This window comes from Balaenoptera ricei, chromosome 10, assembly GCF_028023285.1.
Source record: "Balaenoptera ricei isolate mBalRic1 chromosome 10, mBalRic1.hap2, whole genome shotgun sequence".
In the NCBI taxonomy this organism is placed as follows: Eukaryota; Metazoa; Chordata; class Mammalia; order Artiodactyla; family Balaenopteridae; genus Balaenoptera; species Balaenoptera ricei.
This window is the reverse complement of record NC_082648.1, coordinates 95105772-95131137: the sequence shown is the minus strand read 5'-3', so window position 1 is coordinate 95131137 and position 25366 is coordinate 95105772. Positions and strand designations below refer to the sequence as shown.

At 49.5% G+C, this 25366-nt stretch overlaps 1 protein-coding gene and 1 long non-coding RNA gene across 2 annotated transcripts; one reads left to right on the top strand and one right to left on the bottom strand.

Moving 5' to 3' along the window:
- Positions 1-4593: 4593 nt before the first annotated feature.
- On the bottom strand, positions 4594-13089 carry LOC132372707 (uncharacterized). The gene is made up of 3 exons (XR_009505233.1): positions 13029-13089; positions 11220-11277; positions 4594-4810 (listed from the first exon to the last, which is right to left on the bottom strand). It is a non-coding gene; the product is annotated as an uncharacterized LOC132372707 (long non-coding RNA).
- A 192-nt stretch (positions 13090-13281) lies between these two features.
- Positions 13282-23674, top strand: TXN2 (thioredoxin 2). Its single transcript, XM_059934828.1, has 4 exons — positions 13282-13364; positions 13852-14114; positions 15957-16080; positions 23052-23674. The coding sequence occupies exons 2-4, from the start codon at positions 13852-13854 to the stop codon at positions 23163-23165; spliced, it is 501 nt and encodes a 166-aa protein (XP_059790811.1). The 5' UTR covers positions 13282-13364; the 3' UTR covers positions 23166-23674.
- The last annotated feature ends 1692 nt before the right edge of the window (positions 23675-25366 follow it).

Here is a 25366-nt window from a genome sequence, read left to right as displayed (position 1 = left end):
TAGCCCTGTTATCGTAAAGCGGAGTATAGAAGAGTGGACCTGGGGCCGAGAAACAAGAGCTCAATAATTAGCACAGCGGTGTTTTTATTTCTTAGTGACACGTAAAATAACAGTGCAACTTATATTTGATGGTCTTGTAGGTTCTATGAAATAAGATAGTTAAGCTATTAATATGGCTGCTGTGACGATGCCCAAAATACTAGTGACTTATACGAGATATGTTTAGTCCTCTCCCATGGACCAGTCTGGGCATGAGCAGTCTGGGGTGGGTATGCTGGCTCCACAGGGTCAGGGACTCAAACTTCTACCTTATTGCTCTGCCATTTTCAACTCTGTGATCCAAAATAGTTACTCCAGTTCCAGCCAACACATCTACATTCCAGCTAGAGGGAAAGGGATGGTATTCTCCATCCTTTTAAAGCAGAGGCAGGCAAACTACCACCCAGGGACCAAATCTGACCTTCTGCCTGTTTGTGTAAATAAAGTTTTATTGGAACACAGCCATACCCATTTATTCATGTATTGTCTATTTCTGCTTTCTTACTGCAACAGTGGAGGTGAGTAGTTGCAATGGAGGCCTCAGAGCCTGCAAAGCCTGAAGTATTTACTATCTGGACCTCTATTATTTTTTAAAAATATTTATTTATTTATTTATTTGGCTGCCCTGGGTCCTAGTTGTAGCATGAGGGATCTTCGTTGCCGCACGCAGGATCTTTTAGTTGCGGCACGAGGGATATTTTAGTTGCGGCATGCGGGATCTAGTTCCCTGACCAGGGATGGAACCGAGGCCCCCTGCACTGGGAACACAGAATCTTAACCGCTGGACTACCAGGGAAGTCCCTTCACTATCTGGCCTTTTAAAGAAAAATTTTGCCTACACTTACTTTAAAGGAACAGCCTGGAAGTTGAACAGATGATTTCCATTCCCACAACTTAGTTACATGGTCAGAGAAAACTCCAAGGGAGGCTGGAAAATGTACTCTTTAGCTGTTGAGCCTGGGCTCAACAAAAATTCTATCACTTGGGCTTCCCTGGTGGTGCAGTGGTTAAGAATCCACCTGCCAATGCAGGGGACATGGGTCTGAGCCCTGGTCTGGGAAGATCCCACATGCTGTGGAGCAACTAAGCCCATGTGCCACAACTTGAGCGTGCGCTCTAGAGCCTGTGCAAGCCACAACTACTGAGCCCACGTGCTACAACTCCTGAAGCCTGGGCACCTAGAGCTCGTGCTCTGCAACAAGAGAAGCCACCGCAATGAGAACCCTGTGCACCGCAGGGAAGAGTAGCCCCCGCTCACGGCAACTAGAGAAAGCCCGCGCACAGCAACAAAGACCCAACAAAGCCAAAAATAAATAAAATAAATAAGTTAAAAAAAAAAAACTTAAAAAAAATTTATTACTCTGTAAAGCAATAGTGTCCATAATACAACCCTTCCACAAAGTTCTGCCACTGGCTTTCCTCTCTTCCAACCTCCCGATCAACTGAACCACGGAGTGCTCTGAACCTCTCATTTGCTGCATAGTAGGTGTAGTTTATTTCCTGTTTTCTATAAATTTCCAGCATTTCTAGCTAATTATAATTGCAGCTACCTACTCAGTAGTCATTCCTCTACTCCTTCCTTGCTAGCAGCGTCCTGAGTTTGTTCAGAATGTGTGTGGCAGGAGGAGCTCAGGGAAGGTGGTCCAGGCTCTGGAGAATGAACCCAGGTTTGACAAAAAGGATGTTTTGGCCAGTTATTGGTTTAGAAGTGGCTGTAGCACCCAGTTCTGGCCATGGAGAAGTAAGAGGGATTTCAGGAAAAGATTGTCATGTCTGGTTTTTAAATATATCCCATATAATATGGAATGAGAAATCCACTTGCTTTGGGAGGACTTGATGGGAGGTTATGATGCTTGTAGCCATAGAAACCATTCTGTGACCATGAGAGTGGGAGAAAGACAAGAAAGTTGCGGAAAAGTTGACCCAGAGCCCTACCATCACTGAACTCTGAATTAATCACCCTGAAACTACCTACCTTCAGATTTCTCATCCTGTAAGATAATAAACCCCTGATATTTAAGCCATTTTTGGTTAGGTATTCTGTCACTTATAGACAAAAGCATCCTTTCTGAAATTTCCTTTAGTGAGTGCCTACTATGTGCCAAGGACTTTCGCCTTTGTTTTTTTTTTAATTATTAGCACCTTTAATTATTATTAATTAATTAATTAATTTTTTTGGCTGTGTTGGGTCTTCGTTTCTGTGCGAGGGCTTCCTCTAGTTGCGGCAAGCGGGGGCCACTCCTCATCGCGGTGCGCGGGCCTCTCACCATCGTGGACCCTCTTGCTGTGGAGCACAGGCTCCAGGCGCTCAGGCTCAGTATTTGTGGCTCACGGGCCTAGCCGCTCCGCGGCACGCGGGATCCTCCCAGACCAGGGCTCGAACCCATGTCCCCTGCATTAGCAGGCAGACTCTCAACCACTGCGCCACCAGGGAAGCCCGGACTTTCGCCTTTTAATGCTCATGATTGTATGAGATTTAAATTATATACTCTTTCCATACAGTTAAAGAAATAAGGTTTAGAAAGGTAAATAATCTACTCAAAGATCTCCCAGTCAAAAACATGGTAGAGTTAAGACTTTTACCAACTCCAATGGCTAGATATTTTTAATAGCACAGTATCCTGTCTCAAAAAATATATATCATTTTGCTATTGGTGGATATCTTAGTCAGCTCAGGCTGCTATAACAAAATACCATAGACTGAGTGGCTTAAACAAAAGGCATTTAGGTCTCAGTTCTGGAGGCTGGGAAGTCTGAGATCAAGTGGTCAGCAGATTCTCCTAGTGAGGGCTCTCTTTCTGTCTTGCAGATGGCCACCTTCTTGCTGTATCCTCATATGGCAGAGAGAGAGAGCAAGCTCTGGTCTCTCTTCTTCTTTTTACAAGAACACTAACCCCATCATGTCCATCCTCCCATCCCATCATGACCTCATCTAGACCTAATTACTCCTCAAAGGCCCCACCTCCAACTACCATCACACTGAGGATTAGGGCTTCATCATATGGATTTGGGGAAGGCACAAACATTTCACCCATAACAGTGGGCTCTCTGAATTATATATAATAGGCCACCAATAAGTCTTCATGGCAGATGAAAACAACTGGATCAAGCCCTGGACTCCAGGATAGAAGCAAAATGACCTCCTTAGAAGCTGATTACTGACTCCTTTGAGGATAATCTGAGTCATCTTTATAGACAGGTAACTCGTTCCTTGAGAGAAGCTGTTTATGTCAACTATTTAGGACCTTAACTCCCCCAAAGCAGCTGTTTCTGACTACCTGCCACCCTAGGCTTGGGATCAGCATCCAAGGGCCCAACAGAGAGGCTGGCTTCAACTTGGATCCAGTTGGGAAGCCTGAAGAAAGCTATAAACAAAGAAAACTCACTATTTTTCCAACATAAAAACAGTTCACTGAGTTCCAAGAAAGAAACAACTTTGTGCTCTAAGAGTTGAGAGTTTCAGGAAACAGAAAGCATAGATGACATAGATCATGTACACGTAAGTGAACAGAAAGTAAAAATAAGGGACATGAAACCTGTCCCCAACTTCTGCTTCTTGTGGCATTGAGCTGGGAAGTTACCATCTCATAGAAGAACTGAGTTCATCCTCCATGTGGTGGGCTCTCAGACTATTCAGTAAATGTTGAAAACCTACACTCATAATAATGGCAAGCATTTCTAAGCACTCATGCTTCCACTTCTGATAATGGTGGAGAATACCCTATCTCACAGATAACAACTCTGGATAAGATATGTATATTTTAAAAATTACTCGAAGTCACTGGAGAGCAACCAAAGTAGGCAGAAACTAGAGAAGAGTTGACATACTGAAGGAGGAAATGGCACTAGGTGAGTTTTCCATTTCTTAAAGTTTTCACCTGAGAACAGACCCCAGATAGCACCATGCAGGGCAGCTAAACTTCCAACAGAAACCCACAATCTGCAGGTTCGAAGAGGAGTGGGAAGATTTGAGAGACACTACAGAGGTGGAAAGTTAGGGTAGGAAACTTTTCAGAAAGAGAGACACAGAAAAGGAGCCCCTCATTCTGCATATAAACTGTGCATAAATCTCTGGCTGACCCCTGAACTACCCATATGTGGGACGGACTACAAGCGGCTTGGCTAAGATATAGCAACTGCCCAGTACAGTGGAGACAGAGCTTGGAGTCTGATTTTAGCCAAGTTAACTGTCCACTAAAACAAACAAAAAATCAACACTTTGGGAGGAATATACAAAATCCAGAGTATCTGCAATGTATCAATAACAATGTCCAGGATAAAATCCAAAATTATTAGATATACAAAGAAACAGGAAAATATAACCCATATTCAAGAGAAAAAGCAATTAATGAATACTGACATGGAGTTAACACACGTGCTGGCTATATCAGACAAAACAATTTCTTTTTAATTAAGATGCAAAAGTACTTCTTTTTTTAAAATCTATTTTTGGCTGCATTGGGTCTTTGTTGCTGCATGCAGGCTTTCTCTAGTTGTGGCAAGCAAGGGCTACTCTTCCTTGCCGTGCGTGGGTTTCTCATTGCAGTGGCTTCTCTTGTTGCAGAGCACGGGCTCTAGGCATGCGGGCTTCAGTAGTTGTGGCACACGGGCTCAGTAGTTGTGGTTCGTGGGTTATAGAGCGCCGGCTCAGTAGTTGTGGTGCACTGGCTTAGTTGCTCCATGCATGTGGGATCTTCCCAGACCAGGGATCAAACCCATGTCCTCTGTATTGGCAGGCATATTCTTAACCACTGCAGCAGCAGGGAAGTCCCTCAGAGAAAAATTTTAAAGCAGCTATTATAAATATACAAAAGGACATAAAGGAGAATATGCACATAATGAATAAATGAATAGAAAATCTCAATAGAGAAATAGAAACTATTAAAAAGAACCAAATGGAAATTCTAGAACTGAAAAAGTGCAATATCTGAAATTAAAAGTTCACTAAATGGGAAAAAAAGTTCACTAGGTGGGTTTAACAGCATATTGGAGATGACACAGGAAGGTATCAATGAATTTAAAGAGAGTTCAGTAGAAGGTATTCAATCTGAAGAACACAGAATAAAAGAATTGGAAAATCAAAGAGCCTAAGTGATCTATGAGACAATATGAAAAGCTCTAATATATGTGTAATTGGAGTGTCAAAAGAAAAGAGTAATGGAACAGGAAAAAAAATTTTGAATTTTCCCAAATGTGGTCAAAGACATAAATTTAGAGTCCAGAATCTCAGTGATCCCCAAGCAAGATAAATACAAAGAGAATCACACCCTAGCACATCATATAAAATCCTGAAAACCAAAGATAGAGAAAAAAAAAATCTTGAAAGTAACTTATAGAAAAACAACATTTTGCACACACGTAACAACAAAACAGATAACTGCATACATCTCATTGGAAACAATGGAAACCAGAAAACAGTGAAAGGATGTCTTTAAAGTGCTAACACAAATGGAAAAAAAAAAAAACCCTATCACTCATAATGCCATATCTAATTAATTATTCTTCAAGAATTAAAGCAAATAAAGACATTTTTAGATAAACTAAAATGCAGAGAACTGATTTCCAGCATATATAAACTATAACAAAGGCTAAAATAAGTTATTCAGGCTGAAAGGAAATGATATCAGATGAAAACCTGGATCTCTTCAAGAACTGAAGAGCACTGGAAAGGGCAAATATATGGGTAAATATTAAAGATTGTATTTGCATCATAATTTCTTTAAAATATATATATGACAGTTTAAAGCAAAAACATCAACATTATATTATAGGGTTCTTAGCCTATAGACGTAGCACATATGAGAACACAGCATAAAAGACAGGAAAGGATGGTAAATGAACCAATCTAGTTGCAAGGTTCTTACATTATTTTATGTGTACAATATTAACTATTGAAAATTAAGGATGTACACTATAATCCCTAGAGTAGCTGCTAAATATAATGCAAAGAGGTATAGCTAAAAAACCAATGGATAAATTAAAATGGAATTCTAAAAATATATATTCAATTAACGCAATCAAAATGTGGAAAGGAAGACCAGAAGAACAAAAGACACACAGAACAAACAGAAAACAAATACTTGAAAACTAATAGTTGACCTAAATCAAAACATATCAATAACTATGTTAATTGTAAGCAAACTAAACATTCCAATTAAAAGGCGGAGATTGTCAAGATGTGTAAAAAAGCCAGACCCAACTATATGCTGTCTATAAGAGATGCACTTATATATAAAATCACAGGTAGGCTGACAGTAAAAAGATTGAAAAAGAGATATCAGACAAACAGCAATCACAAGAAGGTTGGAATGGTTCTATAAATAGCAGATAAAGTAAACTTCAAGACAAAGAGTATTGCCAGAGTTAAAGAGAGACATTTCAAGATGAAAAAATGGTCAATACATTAGGAAGATATAACAATCATAAAGGCGTAGGAGCCTAATAACAAAGCTTCAAAATAGATGAAGCAGAAATTGACAGACTTAAAAGGAGAGTTAAAAGCAGACAGACTTAAAGGGAGAAATAAATTCACAATCAATCATACTTGATTTCAACAACCCTTTCTCAACAACTGATAGAATAGCTAGACTGAAAAATCAATAAAGACACAGAGAATCTAAACAACATCTGTCAACCACCTTGACCTCATTGACATTTAGAGAACATGCCACACAGCAACTATAGAATAGATATTCTTTTCAAGTGCCCATGGTACATTCACAAAGACAGACCACAGGGTGGGCCATAAAGCAAGCCTCAATAAATTTCAAGATTGAAATCTAAGAGCACTTACTATGAGCTCTTTACTTGCACTATCCCATTTAATTCTTCACAATAACCCTAGGATATTGGTAAGTATTATTATAAGTCCAATAATACATAAAGAAGCAAAGTCTCAGGAAACTAAGTCACTTTTATTCACTGGACTTCACTGTAACTTTTGGCAGTGACACTTTCACAAACTAAAGACAAATACACTTAACATCAGACCTAGCCCCACCACATCCTTGTAGGTCAGTGGGAAAAACTTAGGACCTGTGGTCAAATGATCTGAGATGGGCCTGCCCTTGCCTCTAACCAGCTATGTGCCCTTGGTAAGTCACTTTTCTAAAACTTGATTTGCACATTTATAAATGACATCTGAGGTACATACTGCAAGCCCCATTTTACATATGAGAAAACCAAGCCTTAGATGGGTTACATCATACTGCATGTAAGTGGCAGAGCCAAGATTCCGATCCAGGTCCATCTGACTCCAAAGCCCATGTGTTCACCAATCTGGGCTCCACCAATCTAATGCCAGCACACCTGAGACATGTCTTCCCAGCACAAGTCTGAGATTTGCACCGCCAGGTGAAGCCTATAATAAGACCAAATATTTACAGGGAATTCTCTGGCGGTCCAATGGTTAGGACTCGGCATTCTCTGCCTGGACTGCCTGGGGTCCAGGTTTGATCCCTGGTTGGAGAATTAAGATCCTGCAGGCCGCGTGGTGTGGCCAAAAAAAAAAAAAAAAAAGACCAAATATTTACATTAAAGGGTAACCTTTTCAAAGAGTATTTACACATTAATTTTTATTTAAAGATAATATGAAAGACATAGTAGAGCTAAGTTGTTAAGCATACATACACCTCCTGGGGCCAGTCTGCCTGGGTGAGTCTCGGCCCTGCCATCTGCTTGATTCATGATCTAGGGTAAGTTATTTATCCTTTCAGGACATCAGTTTCTCTCACGTAAAACGTAAAATGCAAGTGTAACAGTATTTTGCTGTAAAATGTGGCTAATGACAGTATTTTGCTTACTGTGAGGATACAATGAGTTGAAATGTGAAAAGTGCTAGAACATTTGGGAGGCCTGTGTTAAGGACCACAGATGTGCTGGCCATTATTTCATTATTACGAAAGTTCTTAATCCTTCTGTAGAGTAAGCACTGTTGGAGGCTCACACAGCTAAGGAACAAGGCCAGAAGGGGGGACAGATGTGCTCAAGGGCACTCAGTGGGTTAGGGGCAGAGCTGGTGAAGAAGTACATGGTTCTAGTTCTGGGCCAGGGCTCATTTTTCCACCCCATATCTGCCCCTGTTCAAGGATGGGGAGCAGGAGAGCTCCAAAGGGTGAGGGAGGCAAAGGCATGTGGCCAAGAGGAAAGGTCCTTCTGTGGGTACCTCCGCCAGCCTCTCGCAGCTGCGAGGCTTTGCCCAGCAGAATCTGAGCCACCAGGACCCGACCAGGTGGGAACACGTGAGGAGCCTCACCCCAACAGGGGGCGGGACCCGGAATGAGCCCCGGTGCCCTGGTGCCCCGGCCCGCATGTGTCTACTGAGGGCACTGGCGGGGGCCAGGGAGGTGACAGCATATGCCCCCTACATCACAGCCATGACACTCCGGATCTACCGTCCCAGGAGGGAACGGCTGCCAATCTAGGAGTCGAGGGTCACGTCTCTGTTCCAGTGCCAAGTCTTTATGTTCAGAAAGGGGTGAGGGGACATTGTGTAATTGCTGGAAACGCTGCGGAACATGAAACACAGGAAACCAGCTTCTTGAATTGCAAAACGTAAATCATGGTTCCAATTGTCCTGCAACAGTGTTTCAAAACAAACCACAAAAAGCAGCAATTGCTATCAAGATGGGAACTGAAAACAAAGATACTCCGGGACAGCGCTCCCCAACCTTTTTGGCACCAGGGACCCGTTTCGTGGAAGACAGTTTTTCCACGGACCGGGATGGTGGGTGGTGGTGGGGAGAAGGGGGAGATGGGGAGCGGCAGGTGAAGCTTCGCTCCTTGCCTGCCGCTCACCTCCTGCTGTGCGGCCCGGTCCCTAACAGGCCCCCTGCTCTAGGAGCAATACCTCTTGAAGAGAAACTGTCAGCTTACACGTGGCCCACCATCTCTCTCTCTCGTTTTTGTTTTTGTTTCTTAATGGCCGCCCCACATGGCTTAGTGGGATCTTAGTTTCCTGACCAGGGATCAAACCCGGGCCCTCAGCAGTGAAAGCACAGAGTCTTAACCACTGGACCACCAGGGAATTCTCTCTGTTTTGGTTTTTTTTTTTAATTTTTCATGTTTATATTTACTCTCAATTACATTTTTTTTAAAATTTATTTTATTTTATTTTTTATTTTATTTTATTTTTGGCTGTGTTGGGTCTTCATTGCTGCGCGCGGGCTTTCTCTAGTTGCGGTGAGCGGGGGCTACTCTTTGTTGCGGTGCGCAGGCTTCTCATTGCGGTGGCTTCTCTTATTGTGGAGCACAGGCTCTAGGGTGCGCGGGCTTCAGTAGTTGTGGCACGCGGGCTCAGTAGTTGTGGCTCGCGGGCTCTAGAGCGCAGTCTCAGTAGTTGTGGTGCACGGGCTTAGTTGCTCCGCGGCATGTGGGATCTTCCTGGACCAGGGCTCGAACCCGTGTCCCCTGCGTTGGCAGGCGGATTCGTAACCACTGCGCCACCAGGGAAGGCCTCAATTACATTTTTAAAATAAATTTTTAAATTAATTTATCTATTTTTGGCTGCATTGGGTCTTCATTGTTGCGCACGGGCTTTCTCTAGTTGCGGCGAGCGGGGGCTACTCTCATTGTGGTGCGCGGGCTTCTCACTGCGGTGGCTTCTCTTGTTGCAGAGCACGGGCTCTAGGCTCACGGGCTCTAGAGCGCAGGCTCAGTGGTTGCAGCACACGGGCTTAGTTGCTCTGCGGCATGTGGGATCTTCCCAGACCAGGGCTCAAACCCGTGTACCCTGCATTGGCAGGCAGATTCTTAACCACTGAGCCACCAGGGAAGCCCCCCTCTGTGTTTGTTTGAAGGTGCCTTCCTCCAGCCGTGAAATCCTCAGACACATGGTCACTGAAATGTACCCGTCCCACAGCCCTGTCCCCTGCAGACTTGAGGGAGCTGGGATCCCAGGATTGTGCCCAGTTAGTGGCCTGGCTTGCCCTGGAGGAGGCTGTGAGACCACACTGCCACCATGTGGGCACCTCTGCTTACAGCCACCGCTGAAAATCGCTGCTGCCTGCCCCGCCACCAGCTGCAAGGGCCTGAGCCCCACATTGCCCTCTGGTGGCCTAGATTGGCTGGCTGGCCCTAGGGGTTGGCGGGAAAGAGGCAGCAGTCTAGGGTCAAATCAGATCCTTGCTCGGGGATCTAAAGTACATCAACTTTAAGCTTCCACCTCCTACTATCTGGGTGACCCTGGACAAGCTACTTATCCTCTATGTGTCTCAGTTTCTCTATCTGTAAGATGGGGGCCGTAACAGTAACAACCTCACAGTGTTGTAGGATTAAATGAGGTAATACATCGGTGTTTGGAACAGTGTCAGATGTTTGGTAACTCTTCAGTAGATCAGTAGCTTTCAAACCCTTTGACCATGATCCACAGTAAGAAATACATTCTTTATCACAACCTAGGACACACAGCTATATATATACATAACACCAACAAATATTTCACAAAATAATACTTATAACATGCAACGTACTCTGACAATTCTGATTGTTTTTTTTAAAAGCTGATCACAACTCACTAAATTGATTTCTCAAACCCACTGGTGGCTCACGTCACGCAGGCTGAAAAACACTGCAATAAATAAGTAAGTAAGAGATAGCAGAAGATTTACCCTAGCTCAGGCTGCCAGTCCTGGCTTCCTTCCCTTCCCCTCACACCTGTGCCCTGAGCCTGCCTTGTAACTGAGCCGGAGCCAGGCCAGGTCAGCTCTGGCTGGGCAGATGAGCCACCGTAGAGCTGAGGAGCCCCCCTGCAGCCTACTGTGAGTGCAGCCTTCTCTCAGGTTCTCACCCTGCAGGTGGGAAGGATATGCCTTCACTCTCATCAGGCACTAACAACATGGCAGGCCCTGTGCTCTGTCCTTCCTGCAACCTCACAGCCCTCTATGAGGAAGGCATCATTCTTCCCATTTCTCAGCTGAGAAGCCTGAGGTCAGCAGAGGTGAACTGACTATGGAGTATGGATAAACAGGACTGGTCCTCCTTTGGAATTTGGAATGTGAATTAATCAGGGAAATTAGCCTTCCAGAACATGCTGTGAAAATGCTAAATGGGGTTAGTCGGAGGCTCTGAAAGAGAAAGCGCTGGAGACACAGAAAAACCGAAATGAAGACAGGCAGGGTGGGAGTGCCCCTGCCACATGGCATCTGGCATTAGCAGGAACAGTTGCACCAAAGGACACTGACCTCAGGAGAGGCAGGGGGACCGGTGTCCCCCTGTGGATCACCACTGTTGGCTCCAGTCCTAGGCCGGGGCAGAGGCAAAAGCAAGAGGTCAGACAAGGTGGAGGAGACCATGCCTGCCCACGCCCTCCCCTGGTCTCCTGCCTGTGATGGATGAGGAACTCTATTTAGTGGAAGGCTGACCAGGGGATGTGAACCTGTTCCAAGGAGTCCATCACCCCATTCCAGGGGAAGGTCCCCGCACAGCTGTGGCTGTGGCCCTGCCTGCCTGGGGAGTGAGGCAGTGAACCTGCCAGTTGGACAGAGGACAAATAACAGCATGATGTGGCCAAGATGAGCTGGAGAAAAACATGGCAATGATTTTGGAAGGGCACAATGGGCCCATGCAATGTGGTGGGGGAAATAGGATTTGGAGTCAAAGATGTGATTTGGGTCCCTGCTCTTTGTTCACGGAACAAATAATCACTGAGCACCTACTACGATGCTCCAAGCCCCAAAGTAAGCATTGACGCACTGGTGATAGAGTGGTAAGCATAGCTGCCTTCCACGTAAGCAATGGAGAGACAGAAACCCCCAGGTGCTTATAGTGAGTGAGAAATAAAGAAACTGCAACAATCCAGGGTACTGAGTCTGGTGATTGATAGACACACAGGGGTTGTGGAAGCTCAGTGGAGGGAATCTACCCCTGCTCGAGGAAGATCGGGTTTGTGTCTCCAGAGATGATGCCTAATCTGGTACCTGGTAGCATTTTCTCAGATGAACAGTAGAGGGAAAAGCCTTCCAGTCGTAGGGAGTAGCAAGTACAAAGCGCAGGGATGGGAGAGACATTTAGGTGAACTATGGTTCTGTGATTCCCACTGGCTGGAGTGGAGGTGTGAGATAGGGCTCTGCCAATTTACCTGCTTCATGACCCTGGACAAGTCATGTAACCTCTCAGACTATAAACTGCTCCCTGGGATATCAAAAGATACTTGGTTTAATAAGCATCTATGGAACATCCTCTGTGAGCCAGACACTGTACCAGGTTGGTGCTGGGCATATGGAGATGTGTAAAAGCTACAAATCCCTACTCACAGGAAGCACATGGTCTCGTGGAAGAGACAGACACTATGCACTGTGTTACTAAGCGTCATGAACAAAGCACCAGAGAGAAGGAGGCAATTAATGCTGCTCAAAGAAGAGGTGATGAGTAAGTGTTCTACCAAGTGGACAGAGAAAAAAAGCATTTCAAATTAAGCAAAGGCAAGGAGGAAGGAAAAGGCATTGATGTATTCATAGAACAGGTCAGGAATGGTTGTAAGGTAAGGTACAGGGTGCAGGGGAGACAAGGGGTGACAGTGACACCAGCCTGGGACACACAGGTTGTCCTGGACCCCTGTTGTCCATGACGGTGACAATGGGTGTGAAAGCAAGGCCCAGGCCCAAGCAGGTTCACAGGTCACCACACTTTCTGCGGGGCCTCAAGGGCAGGCCCTCCCAAGTACTACCACCATCTGGCATCTTGTCCGGGCCCAGTTCCCCAGCACTCCAAAGAGACAAGCTTGAGGAGCCTGGGTGGAGGACAAGCCCAGCCATTCATGTCACGTATTGGGAAACAGAAGCCCCCAGGGGCATGGTGACTTGCCCGAAACCACGAGGTTATACAGTCGCAAGTGACAGACAACGGCCACAAAGCGTCCTCTTGTTGCTCCGAAATCGCACTGAGACAATGAGACAAAGGGGTGCGAGTCTAGCTGACATATACTGCAACAAGAGTTTGCAAACTCCAAAACCACCCGTTCCTCCCGCCCGCCCCTCTCCTGCAACTAGTACCTCCCTGTCGCTCCCTCCTCCTTCCCCTCCTCTTCCGGACCCTCCTCCGGGGCCCGCCTGCCTCTTCCGGTCCCTCCCCCTGAGGACACGCCCCCTTGCCGGTCCCTCCCCTAAGGGCCCGCCCTTCTTCCGGTCTCTCCCTCCAACAGCCCTTCTCTTCCGATTGCTAACTGAAGCTTTGCCCCCGCCTCCCGTCACGTTGCAGAGAGGCTTGCTCCAGGTAGCCTGTCCCCGGAAGTGACGTTAAAGGCCCTCCCCTCAGGAAGTGACAACAGCAGTGCCCTTGACCGGTGGGGAGGGCCGAGCTGTGTATATCTCCGCTCTCGCTGCAGGGAGGTTAGGAGGCTCGTGGGGGTGGCTCGAGGTGGTGTTGAGGCGGCTGAGGCACCCTGCCGGCGCGCTCCTGGGCGGGCCGGCGGCCGAGCGGGCAGAGACCCTGGGCTGGGGGAACCTGTTATCGGAGGAGCCGGGGTCCCTGGTGGCGTCCACTTCCCCAGCTCCTTCCACACACACGTTCCTCCTTTTTTAGTTCCCCCCTCCTACCCCGTGCCTCTTCGTTCCTCCTTGAATTGTTGCGGTACCTCTTTCCTGATCCTTTGACAGCCACCCCCTTTGTCCTAAATTTCCCATTAAAACACTTTGAAAAAGAGTAATCGATAGAGTAAGGACTTCTCAGACCGCCGTGGGTTCCAACGTTGATTCTCATTTAATAATAGGGGTATTTTGGACATGTCACGATTTACGTGAGCCTCGGAGTTTCCCATATACATCTCTTTTAATGGTGTATTGACGGCCCCTACTCTTCTGCCTCTTCCCCTCACAGATGGCGCAGCGGCTTCTCCTGAGGAGGTTCCTGGCCTCCGTAATCTGCAGGAAGCCCTCTCAGAGTCAGTGGGCGCCCCTTGCCTCCAGGGCCCTGCAGACCCCACAGCGCAGTCCTAATAACCTGACAGTAACACGCAGCCAAGCCCGGTCAATATACACCACCAAAGTCTGTACGACGACCTTTAACATCCAGGATGGACCAGACTTTCAAGACCGAGTTGTCAACAGTGAGACACCAGTGGTTGTGGATTTCCATGCACAGTGAGTCCCGGGAGTTGGCAGAAGGCTGGGGTATCACTTGTTCAGGTATTTGTTTATTGAGAGCCTGCTATGTCTCAGTACTACATTTGATTCTTCTCATACGTGGACTCATTCCACAGATTGATGAGACCCAATCCCTTCTCTCAAAGATTAAGTATAGTTTGGCAGGAGACGAACTAGTAAATAGTCTTCAAAACTCACTGTGATTGGTGCTGCGAAACACTTATGTTCTGTATCTCACTGCCCGAATGGCCCCGGTCATCTTCAACTTGGACCAAAGCAGGAAAAATATGACTCCAGCATCATCTGACTTTTGGCGTATGCCAGTTCTTGGCCCGTTAGAGAGTGGATTTTATTTTAATATCTTGCCACCTAACCTGGGAAGGGCTGGCAAAAAGTTATCAGTGCCACCGCTGTGGTGCCCAGGCATGCAGGGGACGGGCAGGAGTTTCTTTCCGGTGCTCTGTGAGTTTGTTTTAGGGATATTGAAATGCCTACGGCCTTCTGATTGTTGGCCTGGCCTTCTTCATTTCCGGACCTTTGAGGCCTGGCTAGACGCCTGACTCCAAAACTACTGGAAAAACCCCTCAGAATGGGGCAGCCTGAAAGAAGCCAGTGTAGCCTGAGTTAGAAGTTGGAAGGCCTTTTGCGCAAACCACTGACAGATTCTTTTGCTTTCTTTCCCATTCTTTCTCTGACTCACCATGTTGCCTTGGGCAGGCCATGTGGTGTCCTTCTGCCTCCCTCTCTTCACTTTGATAGGAGATAAGGTCTTGCAGACTGGGTTCTTAGGTGTCGTGAGTTCATTGACATCTGTGAATGCAAAGGGTTTAAAGGCTGAGAATAAAATAGGAGTCACCAGTCGGGGGTTCGTGGAAGGCAGAGCTGTTCTGCCCTCCTGGTGTGACGAGCATACGAGAGAAGGCTTCTAAAACGGATGAAAAGTGGGGTGATGCCTTGTCTTCTTCCCCAAAAAGGAAGCAGGGGGTGAGTTTGTTCATTCAGTGCCAGGCACCGTCCTTAGTGCCACATAGTTAGAATGACAGCCTAGGCTTACCACCTAGAGGGGAACACCTGTGTTAGTGCAGTGATGGCAGTTGACACAGGGCCTGGGGGATCACAGAGTAACCTGGGGCTAAAAGAAGACACTTGGCACACAACCTTGGGTGCAGTCCCAGACCTTGCACAAGTCTCATAACTTGTTTGGGCCTCAGTTTCTTAGGAAGACGTTTTCTTTTCCTTTGCAGGGTTGAGGGTTCTGTGTAGTAAAAACTGAGAAGGTCCTGGCACAGTGGCTGGCAGTCGTAGATACTCCCTAGCTACTGGTTTCTGTTCCCTTAGTTCTGAGTCCGTGAGGTGTTTGAAGTAACTCTGCAGCTTACAAAGCATATTTATCCACATTGCCTTAGTTGATTTCTCATCATAGCTTCGAGATCCAGAGTCTCGCTTTCAAATGAGGAAACTGAGGCTTCAGAACAATGAGCTGGTTGGCAGGAGCCTGTCTTTGAACCTAAACCTTTTAACTTCAAATCCCATGTTCATCTGTATGACAGTGTATTTCTTTTAGATATAGTGAAATATATAAGTGAAATAACCTTTCTAAGAGTCTTAGGCTGAGGCCCGTGTTTTAGAAATCCAGGACCTGTAAAAATTCCCCAGTTGCACAGTCTCCTGGAGTTACCTGGCATGTCAGCATTACAGGTTAATATCCACACACTATAAGCAGAGGTGATGAGGCCAGACAGTCCCTCGGAAAGATGTGGGTCAAGGGAAGGTCCTGGGAAACCGTAGATTGATTGGCGAGCACTTTTGTGACAGGATTTTTCTCCTTCCCCTTCCAAGGTGGTGTGGTCCCTGCAAGATCCTGGGGCCAAGGTTAGAGAAGGTGGTGGCCAAGCAGCATGGAAAGGTGGTGATGGCCAAGGTGGATATTGACGACCACACAGACCTCGCCATAGAGTATGAGGTATGTTTCGGCAGGGGATGGCCACAGGGCAACTGGTGTGGGGATGCTTGGGGCCACAGGATAGCTGGAGACGTCTTGGGGGCCACCAGGGAGTCAGTAAGGGGTGTCTTGATTCTTTCTAGAGATCTCAGGGGTTCAGAGCACTTCAGATGTGACTCTCTTGGTCCTCTGAGCCTCCTGTCTCTTTTCACCACCTTTAGGCAGTGGGATGTGTGACCCCAAACACCAGGTTTTTCTCGGAATCTTGGGAAATTGATGCCCTCCTTCATTCATGGATTCATCCATCCATCTGTGAGCCCTACGGCGTGCGAGGCGTACATGATTCTGGCGCAACTAAGCTGAGCTCCTTGTCCCTGGGGTTGGGGTGGGGGAGTAAAGGGGATAGGGAATGCGTCATGTTAGAGGGACCCTCTGAGCAGAGCCGTGAAGGGTGCACAGAGAAGAAGGCAGGGCCGAGAGCACAGCAAACACAAAGACGTGAGCTGACATATACTGCAACAAGTATACTGACATATACTGCAACAAGTAGTTCACCCAGACAAGTTCTGTGTCTGACTGGCTTGTGCATTCCTTCAGCAGACATGTGTTCAGAGTCCCTTCAAGGCCAGGGCTGTTACTTGGTGATGAGGATGTGGCAGTAAACAGAGCTGACAGAATCCCTGCCTTTGTGTAGCCTACGTGCTAGTATTTCAGATTGGGCATCCACAAACTTGTTCTCTAAAGGACGAGGTGGTACGTGTTAGAGGCTTTGCAGGGCATTGGTCTCTGTTGCGATACTCACATGTCTTGTAGCACGAGAGCAGCCATAGAAAGTATCTAAACAAATGGGTGTGGCCGTGTGCTGGTAAAACTTCACTTACGAAAACAGGCAGCGGGCAGCAGGTTTGGCTTGTGGGCCACAGTTCGCTGATCCCTGTTTTAGATAATAAGTGCCGTGGAGAAAAAGAAATCAGGAAGAGGGGGTGGGAGTGCTGGGCACAGGGCTGGGGAGGGTTTCCTTTTTCAAAGGGTGGGCTAGGGAAGGCCTCGCTGAGAAGCTGACAGCTGAGCAAAGACCTGGAGGGAATAAGGACCGAGCCATGCCGCTCTTTGGAAGAACGATCCAGTGGAGCAGACATCCTTTGCAAAGGCCCTGAGGTCAGGGTCTCACACGTTTGCTCACAGAACATCAGGGCCTGTGTGCCTGGAGCAGAGCTTGCCAGAGGAAGAGGAGCAGGAGACGCGTGGGGTGTGGAGCATCCTCTGGGCCTTGGAGACCACGTTGTAGCTGGAGAAATGGGAGCGGTCCGTTGTGGCTGGATGGCCACGGGGAAGGGCCGAGCAAGCAGTGAGAGGACAGGCAGCTGGGAAAGCCGACTGCCGCCAAATTGGAAGGGGCCTGGATAGCATTATTCCAGAGCCAAGGTCGCCCCTGGTGGCCTGTGGGCCACATCTGGCTCACTAGCTTGATTGGTCTGGCCCTCGAAGTGTTTTTGTTTTTGTTTTTAAATGCTGAATCAGATGCTGTTATTTAAAACTCAGAAGATTTCACGGGAACATCCAGATTTCTGGTTCTCTTGAAGTATCTAGATCTGGCCAGAGTGAACCTTCATCCCTCCCTGGTAATAAGTGACTGAAAGAGGTGGCATCTCTCTTTCTCAGAGTTTGGAAGTCCAGGCTCGACTCTCTCTAGACCAGGCGAAGTAGAGATGCCCATCCTCCAGCCGGTCCCTGTGGCAGGAAAGGGATGGGGGCAGGGGTGAGAGTAGGCTGGCTGCCCTCGGAGCTGGGGCTGGGGGTGGTCACTCAAAGGAAAAGCCGGCTGCCCTGACCAGAGGCAGAGGAAAAAGATGCTGGGCAGGCAGAGCCACGGATGACGACTTCAGGTGGTTGGGGGGATATTACCAAAGTAAGACTATCCATGGCACCGGGTGACCGGGGGCCGCTTGCAAGGGCTCGAGGGAAGGAATGAATTGTAGTTTGATTTTGTTTTCAAAAGCTCTCCCACTGATTGCCCAGTCAAGGGGGTACTTTTCTCACCATTTAGGGGCCCCTAGCTTTCACTGCTTGCCCCTCCCTCCCCCAGAGACCCACGGCAGCTGTGGGAGTGAGGGTGTGGCCCTCTGGTGTGAGCTGAGGGCCGGAGCTTCTGGGCACCCCAGGGTGATGGGCAGGCTCCAGGTGTCTTAGGCTCCCTCCCTCCTGAGCTTCAGCTTCGGCCTCAGGCAGTGGAACTTAGGCCAACACATCCTGAGCACCGACCGAGTCCCAGCAACTGTAGTAGCTGTAAGGATACAGAAAAGAATAACCCAGTTCCTGCAGCTGTGGTCACACGGGTGGTGAGACTCCCCAAGGCCACCCCGCCTGCGCTCCAGGGAACCTGCACTCCAGGTGATGTACGGCCGGGCCCTGAAGCCCTGCGGTTAAGCCTGGGAAGTGTGTGGTGGGGGAGAGGTCCTCTTGTAGGGTCTTCTCCCTCCGTCCACTGTCCACATAGTACGGCGTCACATACAAATTCCTCAAGGCTGCTGGGCCCATGTCCCCTGGACCCGGCCTCCTGGTTTTGCCAGGTCCTGGGCTGACGTCATTGCAGGGTTTAGGAAGCTCCAGTGGGGATTCTTCCTGACCCCTCCCCGACCCTGTTCCTTCCTTCCTTCCTTTCTTCACACCTGTTGTTTTGAAGAGAGTCTGAGGAAGAAGTTTCAGCTAAGAGATCCATAGTACCTCCTGGGACAGCTTCCTCCAAAGCCTGAAGGCCTTTTCCGAATGGTGGATGGACTTGGAGAAACTGCTTTAAGTTATATTCAGGGAATATAATTCTTGCCAAGCTCTCCTGCCACCCCCCAAGCCCAGCACGCACCCTCAGGGTGAGTCTCCCTCCTCACACAAGTTCCTCTTCCCCTCCCTCCACACTCTATGCTTCAGTCAACTGTCCACCCTAGAATTTCACCATCTCCCAAAGGAGAGGGAAGGGAAAGTGGCCCGGGGCCTTGGGGTGCCCCCCCCCCCCCCGCCACTCTGCACCGCCTGGCTTGGCGGAGTGAAGAGCTCTCTGCTGCCCCGTCTCCTCAGGTCCTCTGGCTGGGTGTTCCCCAGTCGTTCAGACCCTGGGGAGAGCGTGGATCGGGGTGTGGACCTTCAGGCTTTCTTCTGGGGCTTCTGCTCACCTCACACTTGGAGTTTTATCCTTTTAGTTCTCATCTTACAGAGAATGCCCTTTAAACAACATCGTAAAAACAACCAAATAGCAATAATCTTAGCATGGAAACAAACCACTGTCAATATTTGGGGTACCTTATTTGAATTTTTTATTTGAATTTTTAATGGTCCATATAACCTCATAGACAGTTCATTGAATAGTATTTCAGTATTATTGAAATAATGCATAGCTGGAGTGCACAGTACTTCAGTCATTACCATATTCCCTTATTTTGAAAGTTTTCTAAATCGCTTTCAAACATGAGTATGACCTGGGATATTGTTAAAAAGCAGATTATGATACAGTGGGTCCGAGAAGGGTCCAAGATTCTGCATTTCTAACAGGCTTCCAGGGGATACCACTGCTGGGAGTCCAGGACCAAACATCAGGGAGCAAAAGCCCTGAAGCTGTGGGCTGGCCTTCTAGGGGAGGTGCCGTCAGCGAGTGGGTTCACGCTGGTGGTGTATATTTCGTGGGTTTGGACAAATGTATGATGACAAGTATCCACCGCTACAGTCTCATACAGAAGAGTTTCACCATCCTAAAAATCCTCTCTGATTGACCTTTTCCTCCCTTCTCCGCCTGAACTCCTGGCAACCACTGATCTTTTTACTATCTCCGTAGTTTTGCCTTCTCCAGGATGTCATATAGTTGGATTCGATTCTTTCAGTAATAGTTTTTCCAAGAACCCTCCTGTATCCAAAAGCTTCTACAAAGCATTTGGCCTTTCTCATTTGAAGCATGAGATCCTTTTAATGCTTCCCCACACATCCTTCCCTGCCCTGCTGGGACTCAATGTTTATCTCCAATCCCTTGCTCTTGGGCCGAGGTACAGTGTAGTTTGATGTCATGACAGCAAAGTCACACAGATCTTGTTTCCGATTCCAGCCCTGTCGCTCAGTCACTCAGCCTTTGAGCCTCAGTCTTCTCATCTGTAAAATGAGCCTGCCTTGAGGCAGGAGTTGATGAGCCAGCACACACAGATGGTCCGGGTCGTCCCTGACACCTAAAAAGCATCAGTATGTGGCTGCCGGGGTGACAGTGACCTTTTCCTTTGTGTTAGTTCTGCAATTGGCTGAGGAGGTCACCAGTCTCCTGTGACAACTAGCACTGTGCCTGTCCGCCTGTCCCTTGGGAGGTCCTTCGCATTTCACAAATGGAGGAAATGGGGTGAGACGGGAGAAGACCAGGCAGGGATACCAAGCTCAGTGGCAGTGTGGGCTGGGGGGCTGCAGGTGGGTGGGAAGACACACACGCACACACGCACACCCCTACCCCTCCTGAGTTCCCGGGGCCTTCAGCCAAGCATGGGAGCCTCCGGGTGGCTTCACGAGCAGGAGCTCAGCGCATCGTAGCGCATCTTTTCATCTCTCCCCCGGCCTCTTGGTTCCCTCAGTGGCACCAGAATTGAGAGGGGAGCTGAATTCTCGCTCCACCGCGATCCCCTTACACTTGCATCGCCTTTCCAGAAGAATGTGCCAGGGACCTATGCACTTCCATTTAAGGCAGTCTTTACAAGCACCAGCCCTTCCAGATTTGTGAGCCGAACTCAGGGTCAGCAAAGCCACATCCTCCTCCTTGTGGGTAAGGGAAGTCCAGTCACAGCCCAGGTATCCCTGCAGTGTCCTAGAAGATCCAGCTTCTGGCAAGCCCATGACTCTGTCTGTGTGTGTGTGTGTGTGTTTGCGCGTGCGCGTGTGTCTGTCTGTCTGTATCTGTGTGTCTAGGCTCAAACCTCAAAGAACTCCCTTGATCAGTAATGACTAGATTTTGGTTGTCATGAAAATAACAGTTGCAGCGTGTCTGCTGTACACCCAACTACAGCATGGTCTGTGTGTGTGTAAGCACACGTGTGAGTTTACACAAATGTGATTGTAAAGGGAATCATCTAGAATTCTGGAGAAAAATTGAGTCTAGTCCAAGCCACCTCAGTGAGCATAGGATCCTGCTTAGAGGGAGGACGGTAAAAACAATTAGACCACTGCTCACACACTGAGATCCAGTTTTCTCTCAGTTAAAGAAGCACAGGACAGCATGGGATCCAGCATGGGCGAAGTGGAGCGGGTAGTGCCTGAGCCTTGGGCCTCAGTTCAGAGTTGCTGGATGTGAGGCCACTGCCTCCACAGACCAGTAGAGGGCGCAGGAGACGGCATGTGCGGGCCCTGGGGCGCCTCCAGGGACTGCGTCCTGGAAGGAACCTTTCTGGGCCTGCAGACGGGGCAGCCATGTGCTCAGCCTTGCGCTTCATGCTATCACACGTGCCAGGGGCGAGAAGGACGGAGCCAGTGGTGGCGCCATGAGCAGGGGCACACGTGGTGGTCAGCCCGCCACCAGATGGGTCTGCCTGCACATTGCCTCTGGGAAGTATGTCAGCTGCCACCAGCAGCAGCCCCAGGACAGCCCTTGAGGGGACCTGAAGGCACTAACAGGGACAGGGACTCTTGTCATCTTACCTGCTCCGTTTGTCCCCAAAGCCCATTCGAAGAGGGGTGCACAGCCTGCCACGTACTGAGATTGGGCCGGTCAGGCCCGCGCTTCTGTTTTGTAACTGACACACGCACAGTCAGAACGTTCCAAATCTTAGGTCTGGCTTCCCAGGGTGACTCATGGGCAGGACAGCACTCAGGACACGTGAAGAACTGGTAGGTTTGTAGAAATCGCTGTTGTTACTTTGTAGTTAACTTGTATGTAAGAAAAGTCTCTGTTTATTTTGTTCTGTTTATGTTTTTTTCAAATGCCCACGATGCCAGGTGGGGAGCCCAGGCAGCAGAATGCGTGATGCCAGAGCAGGTCTTGGGCCTCATTTACGTACCGTGTGATCTGTACAGGTCCCCTGGGGGAGCTTGAGAAAATGCTTCACAGGCCAAGAATGTCCAACCCCCTAATAAATAAATATAGGCTCACAAGGCTGAGCCCCTCCTCCCACACTGCCCAGTGTGAGTCAGTGAATTTCTGGACCCTGTTAACCATCGTGGCGTGGAGCTGAAAGAGGTTGCGTGGGGCCCTGGGTTTTCCTTTTGTGACGTGCCCTCTGTGGCCTTCATTTGTTGAGTGCCCACTGTGTGCCAGGCACCGTGCCAAGTGCAGGGCGCTGTGCTGAAACTTTGCAGAGATTATCCCGTTCAGCCCCCATGCCCGCTAATATAAGCCCCCGTAGTATCTCCATTTGCTGATGAGAACACTGACACTTAGAGTGATGAAATGGCTCGCCCAGAATGGCCTGAGATTGGCTCAGCCGGCCCCAGAGCCTGAGCTCCTGACCGCTCAGCTTTATACCCAAATCTTTAATCCCTGTCCTAGACCTGCACCATAGAAACTCATCCCCATTTCACAGAAGAGGGCACCAAGGCTCTGAAGGTGGCGTGACCCGGCCAAGGCGCCCAGCTAATGAGCGGCAAGGGCAGGATTCAGATTCTCCTGGTACCCCCTGTGCCAGGCCGCCCCTCGGGGCGGTTCTCTCAGCCCCTCAGCTCCTCCCTGCCCCCAGCCCTGGCCTGCAGCTGCACGGGTTATTTTAATCTCTCCTGTCATTCCAGCCAAACCACTGGGATAGTGAGTCAGTCACACAGTTGGGGGAGGAAGGGTACTGCTGGGAGCCCACAGTGGAGAAGTTTCTCCAGGGCTGGACCTGCAGGCCCTGCCGTACCCCTGCGTGAAGGGAAGGGGGCCCACCCGTGGCTTTGGGCAGTCACCGCCCTGCATAAGCCACCAGCCGTCTCCCCAAGGCTTGGGAGTAACGGTCAAGAAGAGCTCACCTCTGAGTGACTTGGCCTCCTTTGTCCCCTCCACCTAGGTGTCAGCTGTGCCCACCGTGCTGGCCATCAAGAATGGGGACGTGGTGGACAAGTTTGTGGGCATCAAGGACGAGGACCAGCTGGAGGCCTTCCTGAAGAAGCTGATCGGCTGACAAGCAGGGAAGCGTCCTGGCTGCCCCTGCCCACCTGGGCCCCGTGGTCCCGTGGGACCCCGACAGAACTCACTGCCCTCTGTGCCGGCCCTTCCCGCCGCCTCCCTCTGTCTGGTCCCTGTGGGCCCGTGCTTTGGAGACCAGGCCTCCAAACACAGGAGCCTCAAGTGCTCCCAACCCGGCTGACCGCCAGGGTGGCCGCCCAAGGAGCAGCGCCGCCGCCGAGCTGGGGCAGCCGTCTCCCCACCCACTCTGTCTGCTCCCTCTAGGGCTGGTCGCCATGCTTCCAGGATGCCGTGACGGAGTCCCGGGGCCAGCCTGCAGTAACAGCTTGGTCTCCCTGCTCCTTTCTGATCTGAACCCCGGTGCCTGGCTCATCTGCCTCCTGCATTTTTCTTTCCTGCTGCTGTTTTGTAAAAAGAAGAAGGAAAAAAGGAACCCAAACAAGTGAGAGTAATATACATAATTCCCTCATTTTTTGTAGGTCTGTAATAAAGAACTTTATGTGATCCCCTCTCCCTCCCGCTGTGAAGAACAGACCCTGGGCCCTGCACTAGCTTACCGTGTCCACACCCCGCCCCCCACCCCCCCAAAGAGCCACCTCCCTCTTTCCTCCCAGGCGCCGGGGCAGCGGGCGTGTGTTGGGCAGGGGGCATCCTGCAAACCCTTGCCTCTGAAAGGCTTGAGACACTGCCCTCCTTTACCGTTAGCGGGCCCTGTGGTTCTCCGAGCAGGGGGCTTCACTGAAGGAACTGGACCAATAAAACTAGGGCTCGCACTGTCGACAGCTTCCATTCTGTCTGGGCCCTGGGAGCACCGTGGCCCCTTCCCAGGCTCTGCCCCTGTTTTCTCCTCTGACTCCCACCACCCTCTTGCCCTTGACCAGCCCCTCCTGTGACTAATACCGTGTTCAGTGGTGGCCGCTGTTCTGAGGACGCCTTTACGTACAAGTAAGGCAGAGGGGCGCTTGTTGTCCCCATTATGCAGATGAGGACACAGGGGCTGTCAGGGTGCAGAGCCCAGGTTGCCACCCAGAGCTGGTTGCCTGTGCAGCCTGAGCTCTTATAACTGATCCTCGGGGGGCCTCTTCTGCTGACGGGCCCACACTCCTGCAGAAGCCTGGCCTGCCCCTCTCCCCACCCCAGCCCATTGGGAGGTGGGCTGTCCTTCCTGTGTGTGTGCGCACAGGAGCTCCGAGGCCTCAGGGCCAGGCTCTCTGCCCCTTCTTGTTCCCAGCCCCCGCCTTGGCCCGTGGAGGAGGGTGCCAGGCACACCAGGCTGCCAGCTGGGAAAGCCCACCCCTCTTCTTCCTCATGTGGCCAAGGTGCCCTTTGGCTCACTTGCCCAGCTGAGATGCCCGCTCGCTGGGTGCCAGGCGGCGGGGGTATCCCGGCACCCTTCCCTTTGGCCCTGGGGTGCTGTGTGTACTCTTTTCAGTGTTCTTGGTGTTCTTATTGGAACTGCCTGTGTTACTGCAGGGTCTTTGAGGGGTCGGCCCCAGGACTGCCTTGGGAAGGCTGCTGTGACTGGCGCCAGAGGGCGGAGTTGGCTCAGAAGCAGGGCCTGTGGCCTCTGGAAGGCCGCCGGCCTGGGATCTGTCACAGGCATGTGGAAGGGAAGTGAACCAGCAACTGGCATTCGTGGAGAAAGGCCAAGAGCTATGTGTAAGATGAATAAGGACAGCCAGTGCTCAGAGGGCACTTCCGGGGTGCCAGGCCCTGTTCTAAGCACCGCCCCTCCCAGCAGCCCCACAAGGCAAGCACTGATCGTCGTTCCCGTTCATGCACGAGACCCACTCAGGGAGGGTGGGGACGTTGTCCAAGATACGAAGTCCACAGGCACTGGGCTGGCCCTGCTCCTGCACCTCCCCCATCACCCTACAGAAGGTAGTGTGTGATCCTAATCTCACCACTGGCTGACAAGGCAGGCAGCGTCAGCTCACGTTATAGAAGAGGCACTGATGCAGAGTTGAGTAACTCAAAGACGCCCAGCGAGTAAGGGTTGGGGCGAGAATTCAGAGCTGGGCAGCCTGACTCCCGAGCCCGGGCCTTTTCCGCTGTCCTCCTCTGCCACTCCTTAAAAGGTGCCCACTGCCAAGCACTTTGCATATGTGCTGCCTCATTTAGTTCCTCTCTTGCGAGGCAAGAATTATTTCCATGTTACAAGTGAAGGCACCGGTTCCAGGAAATTGACTTGCCCAA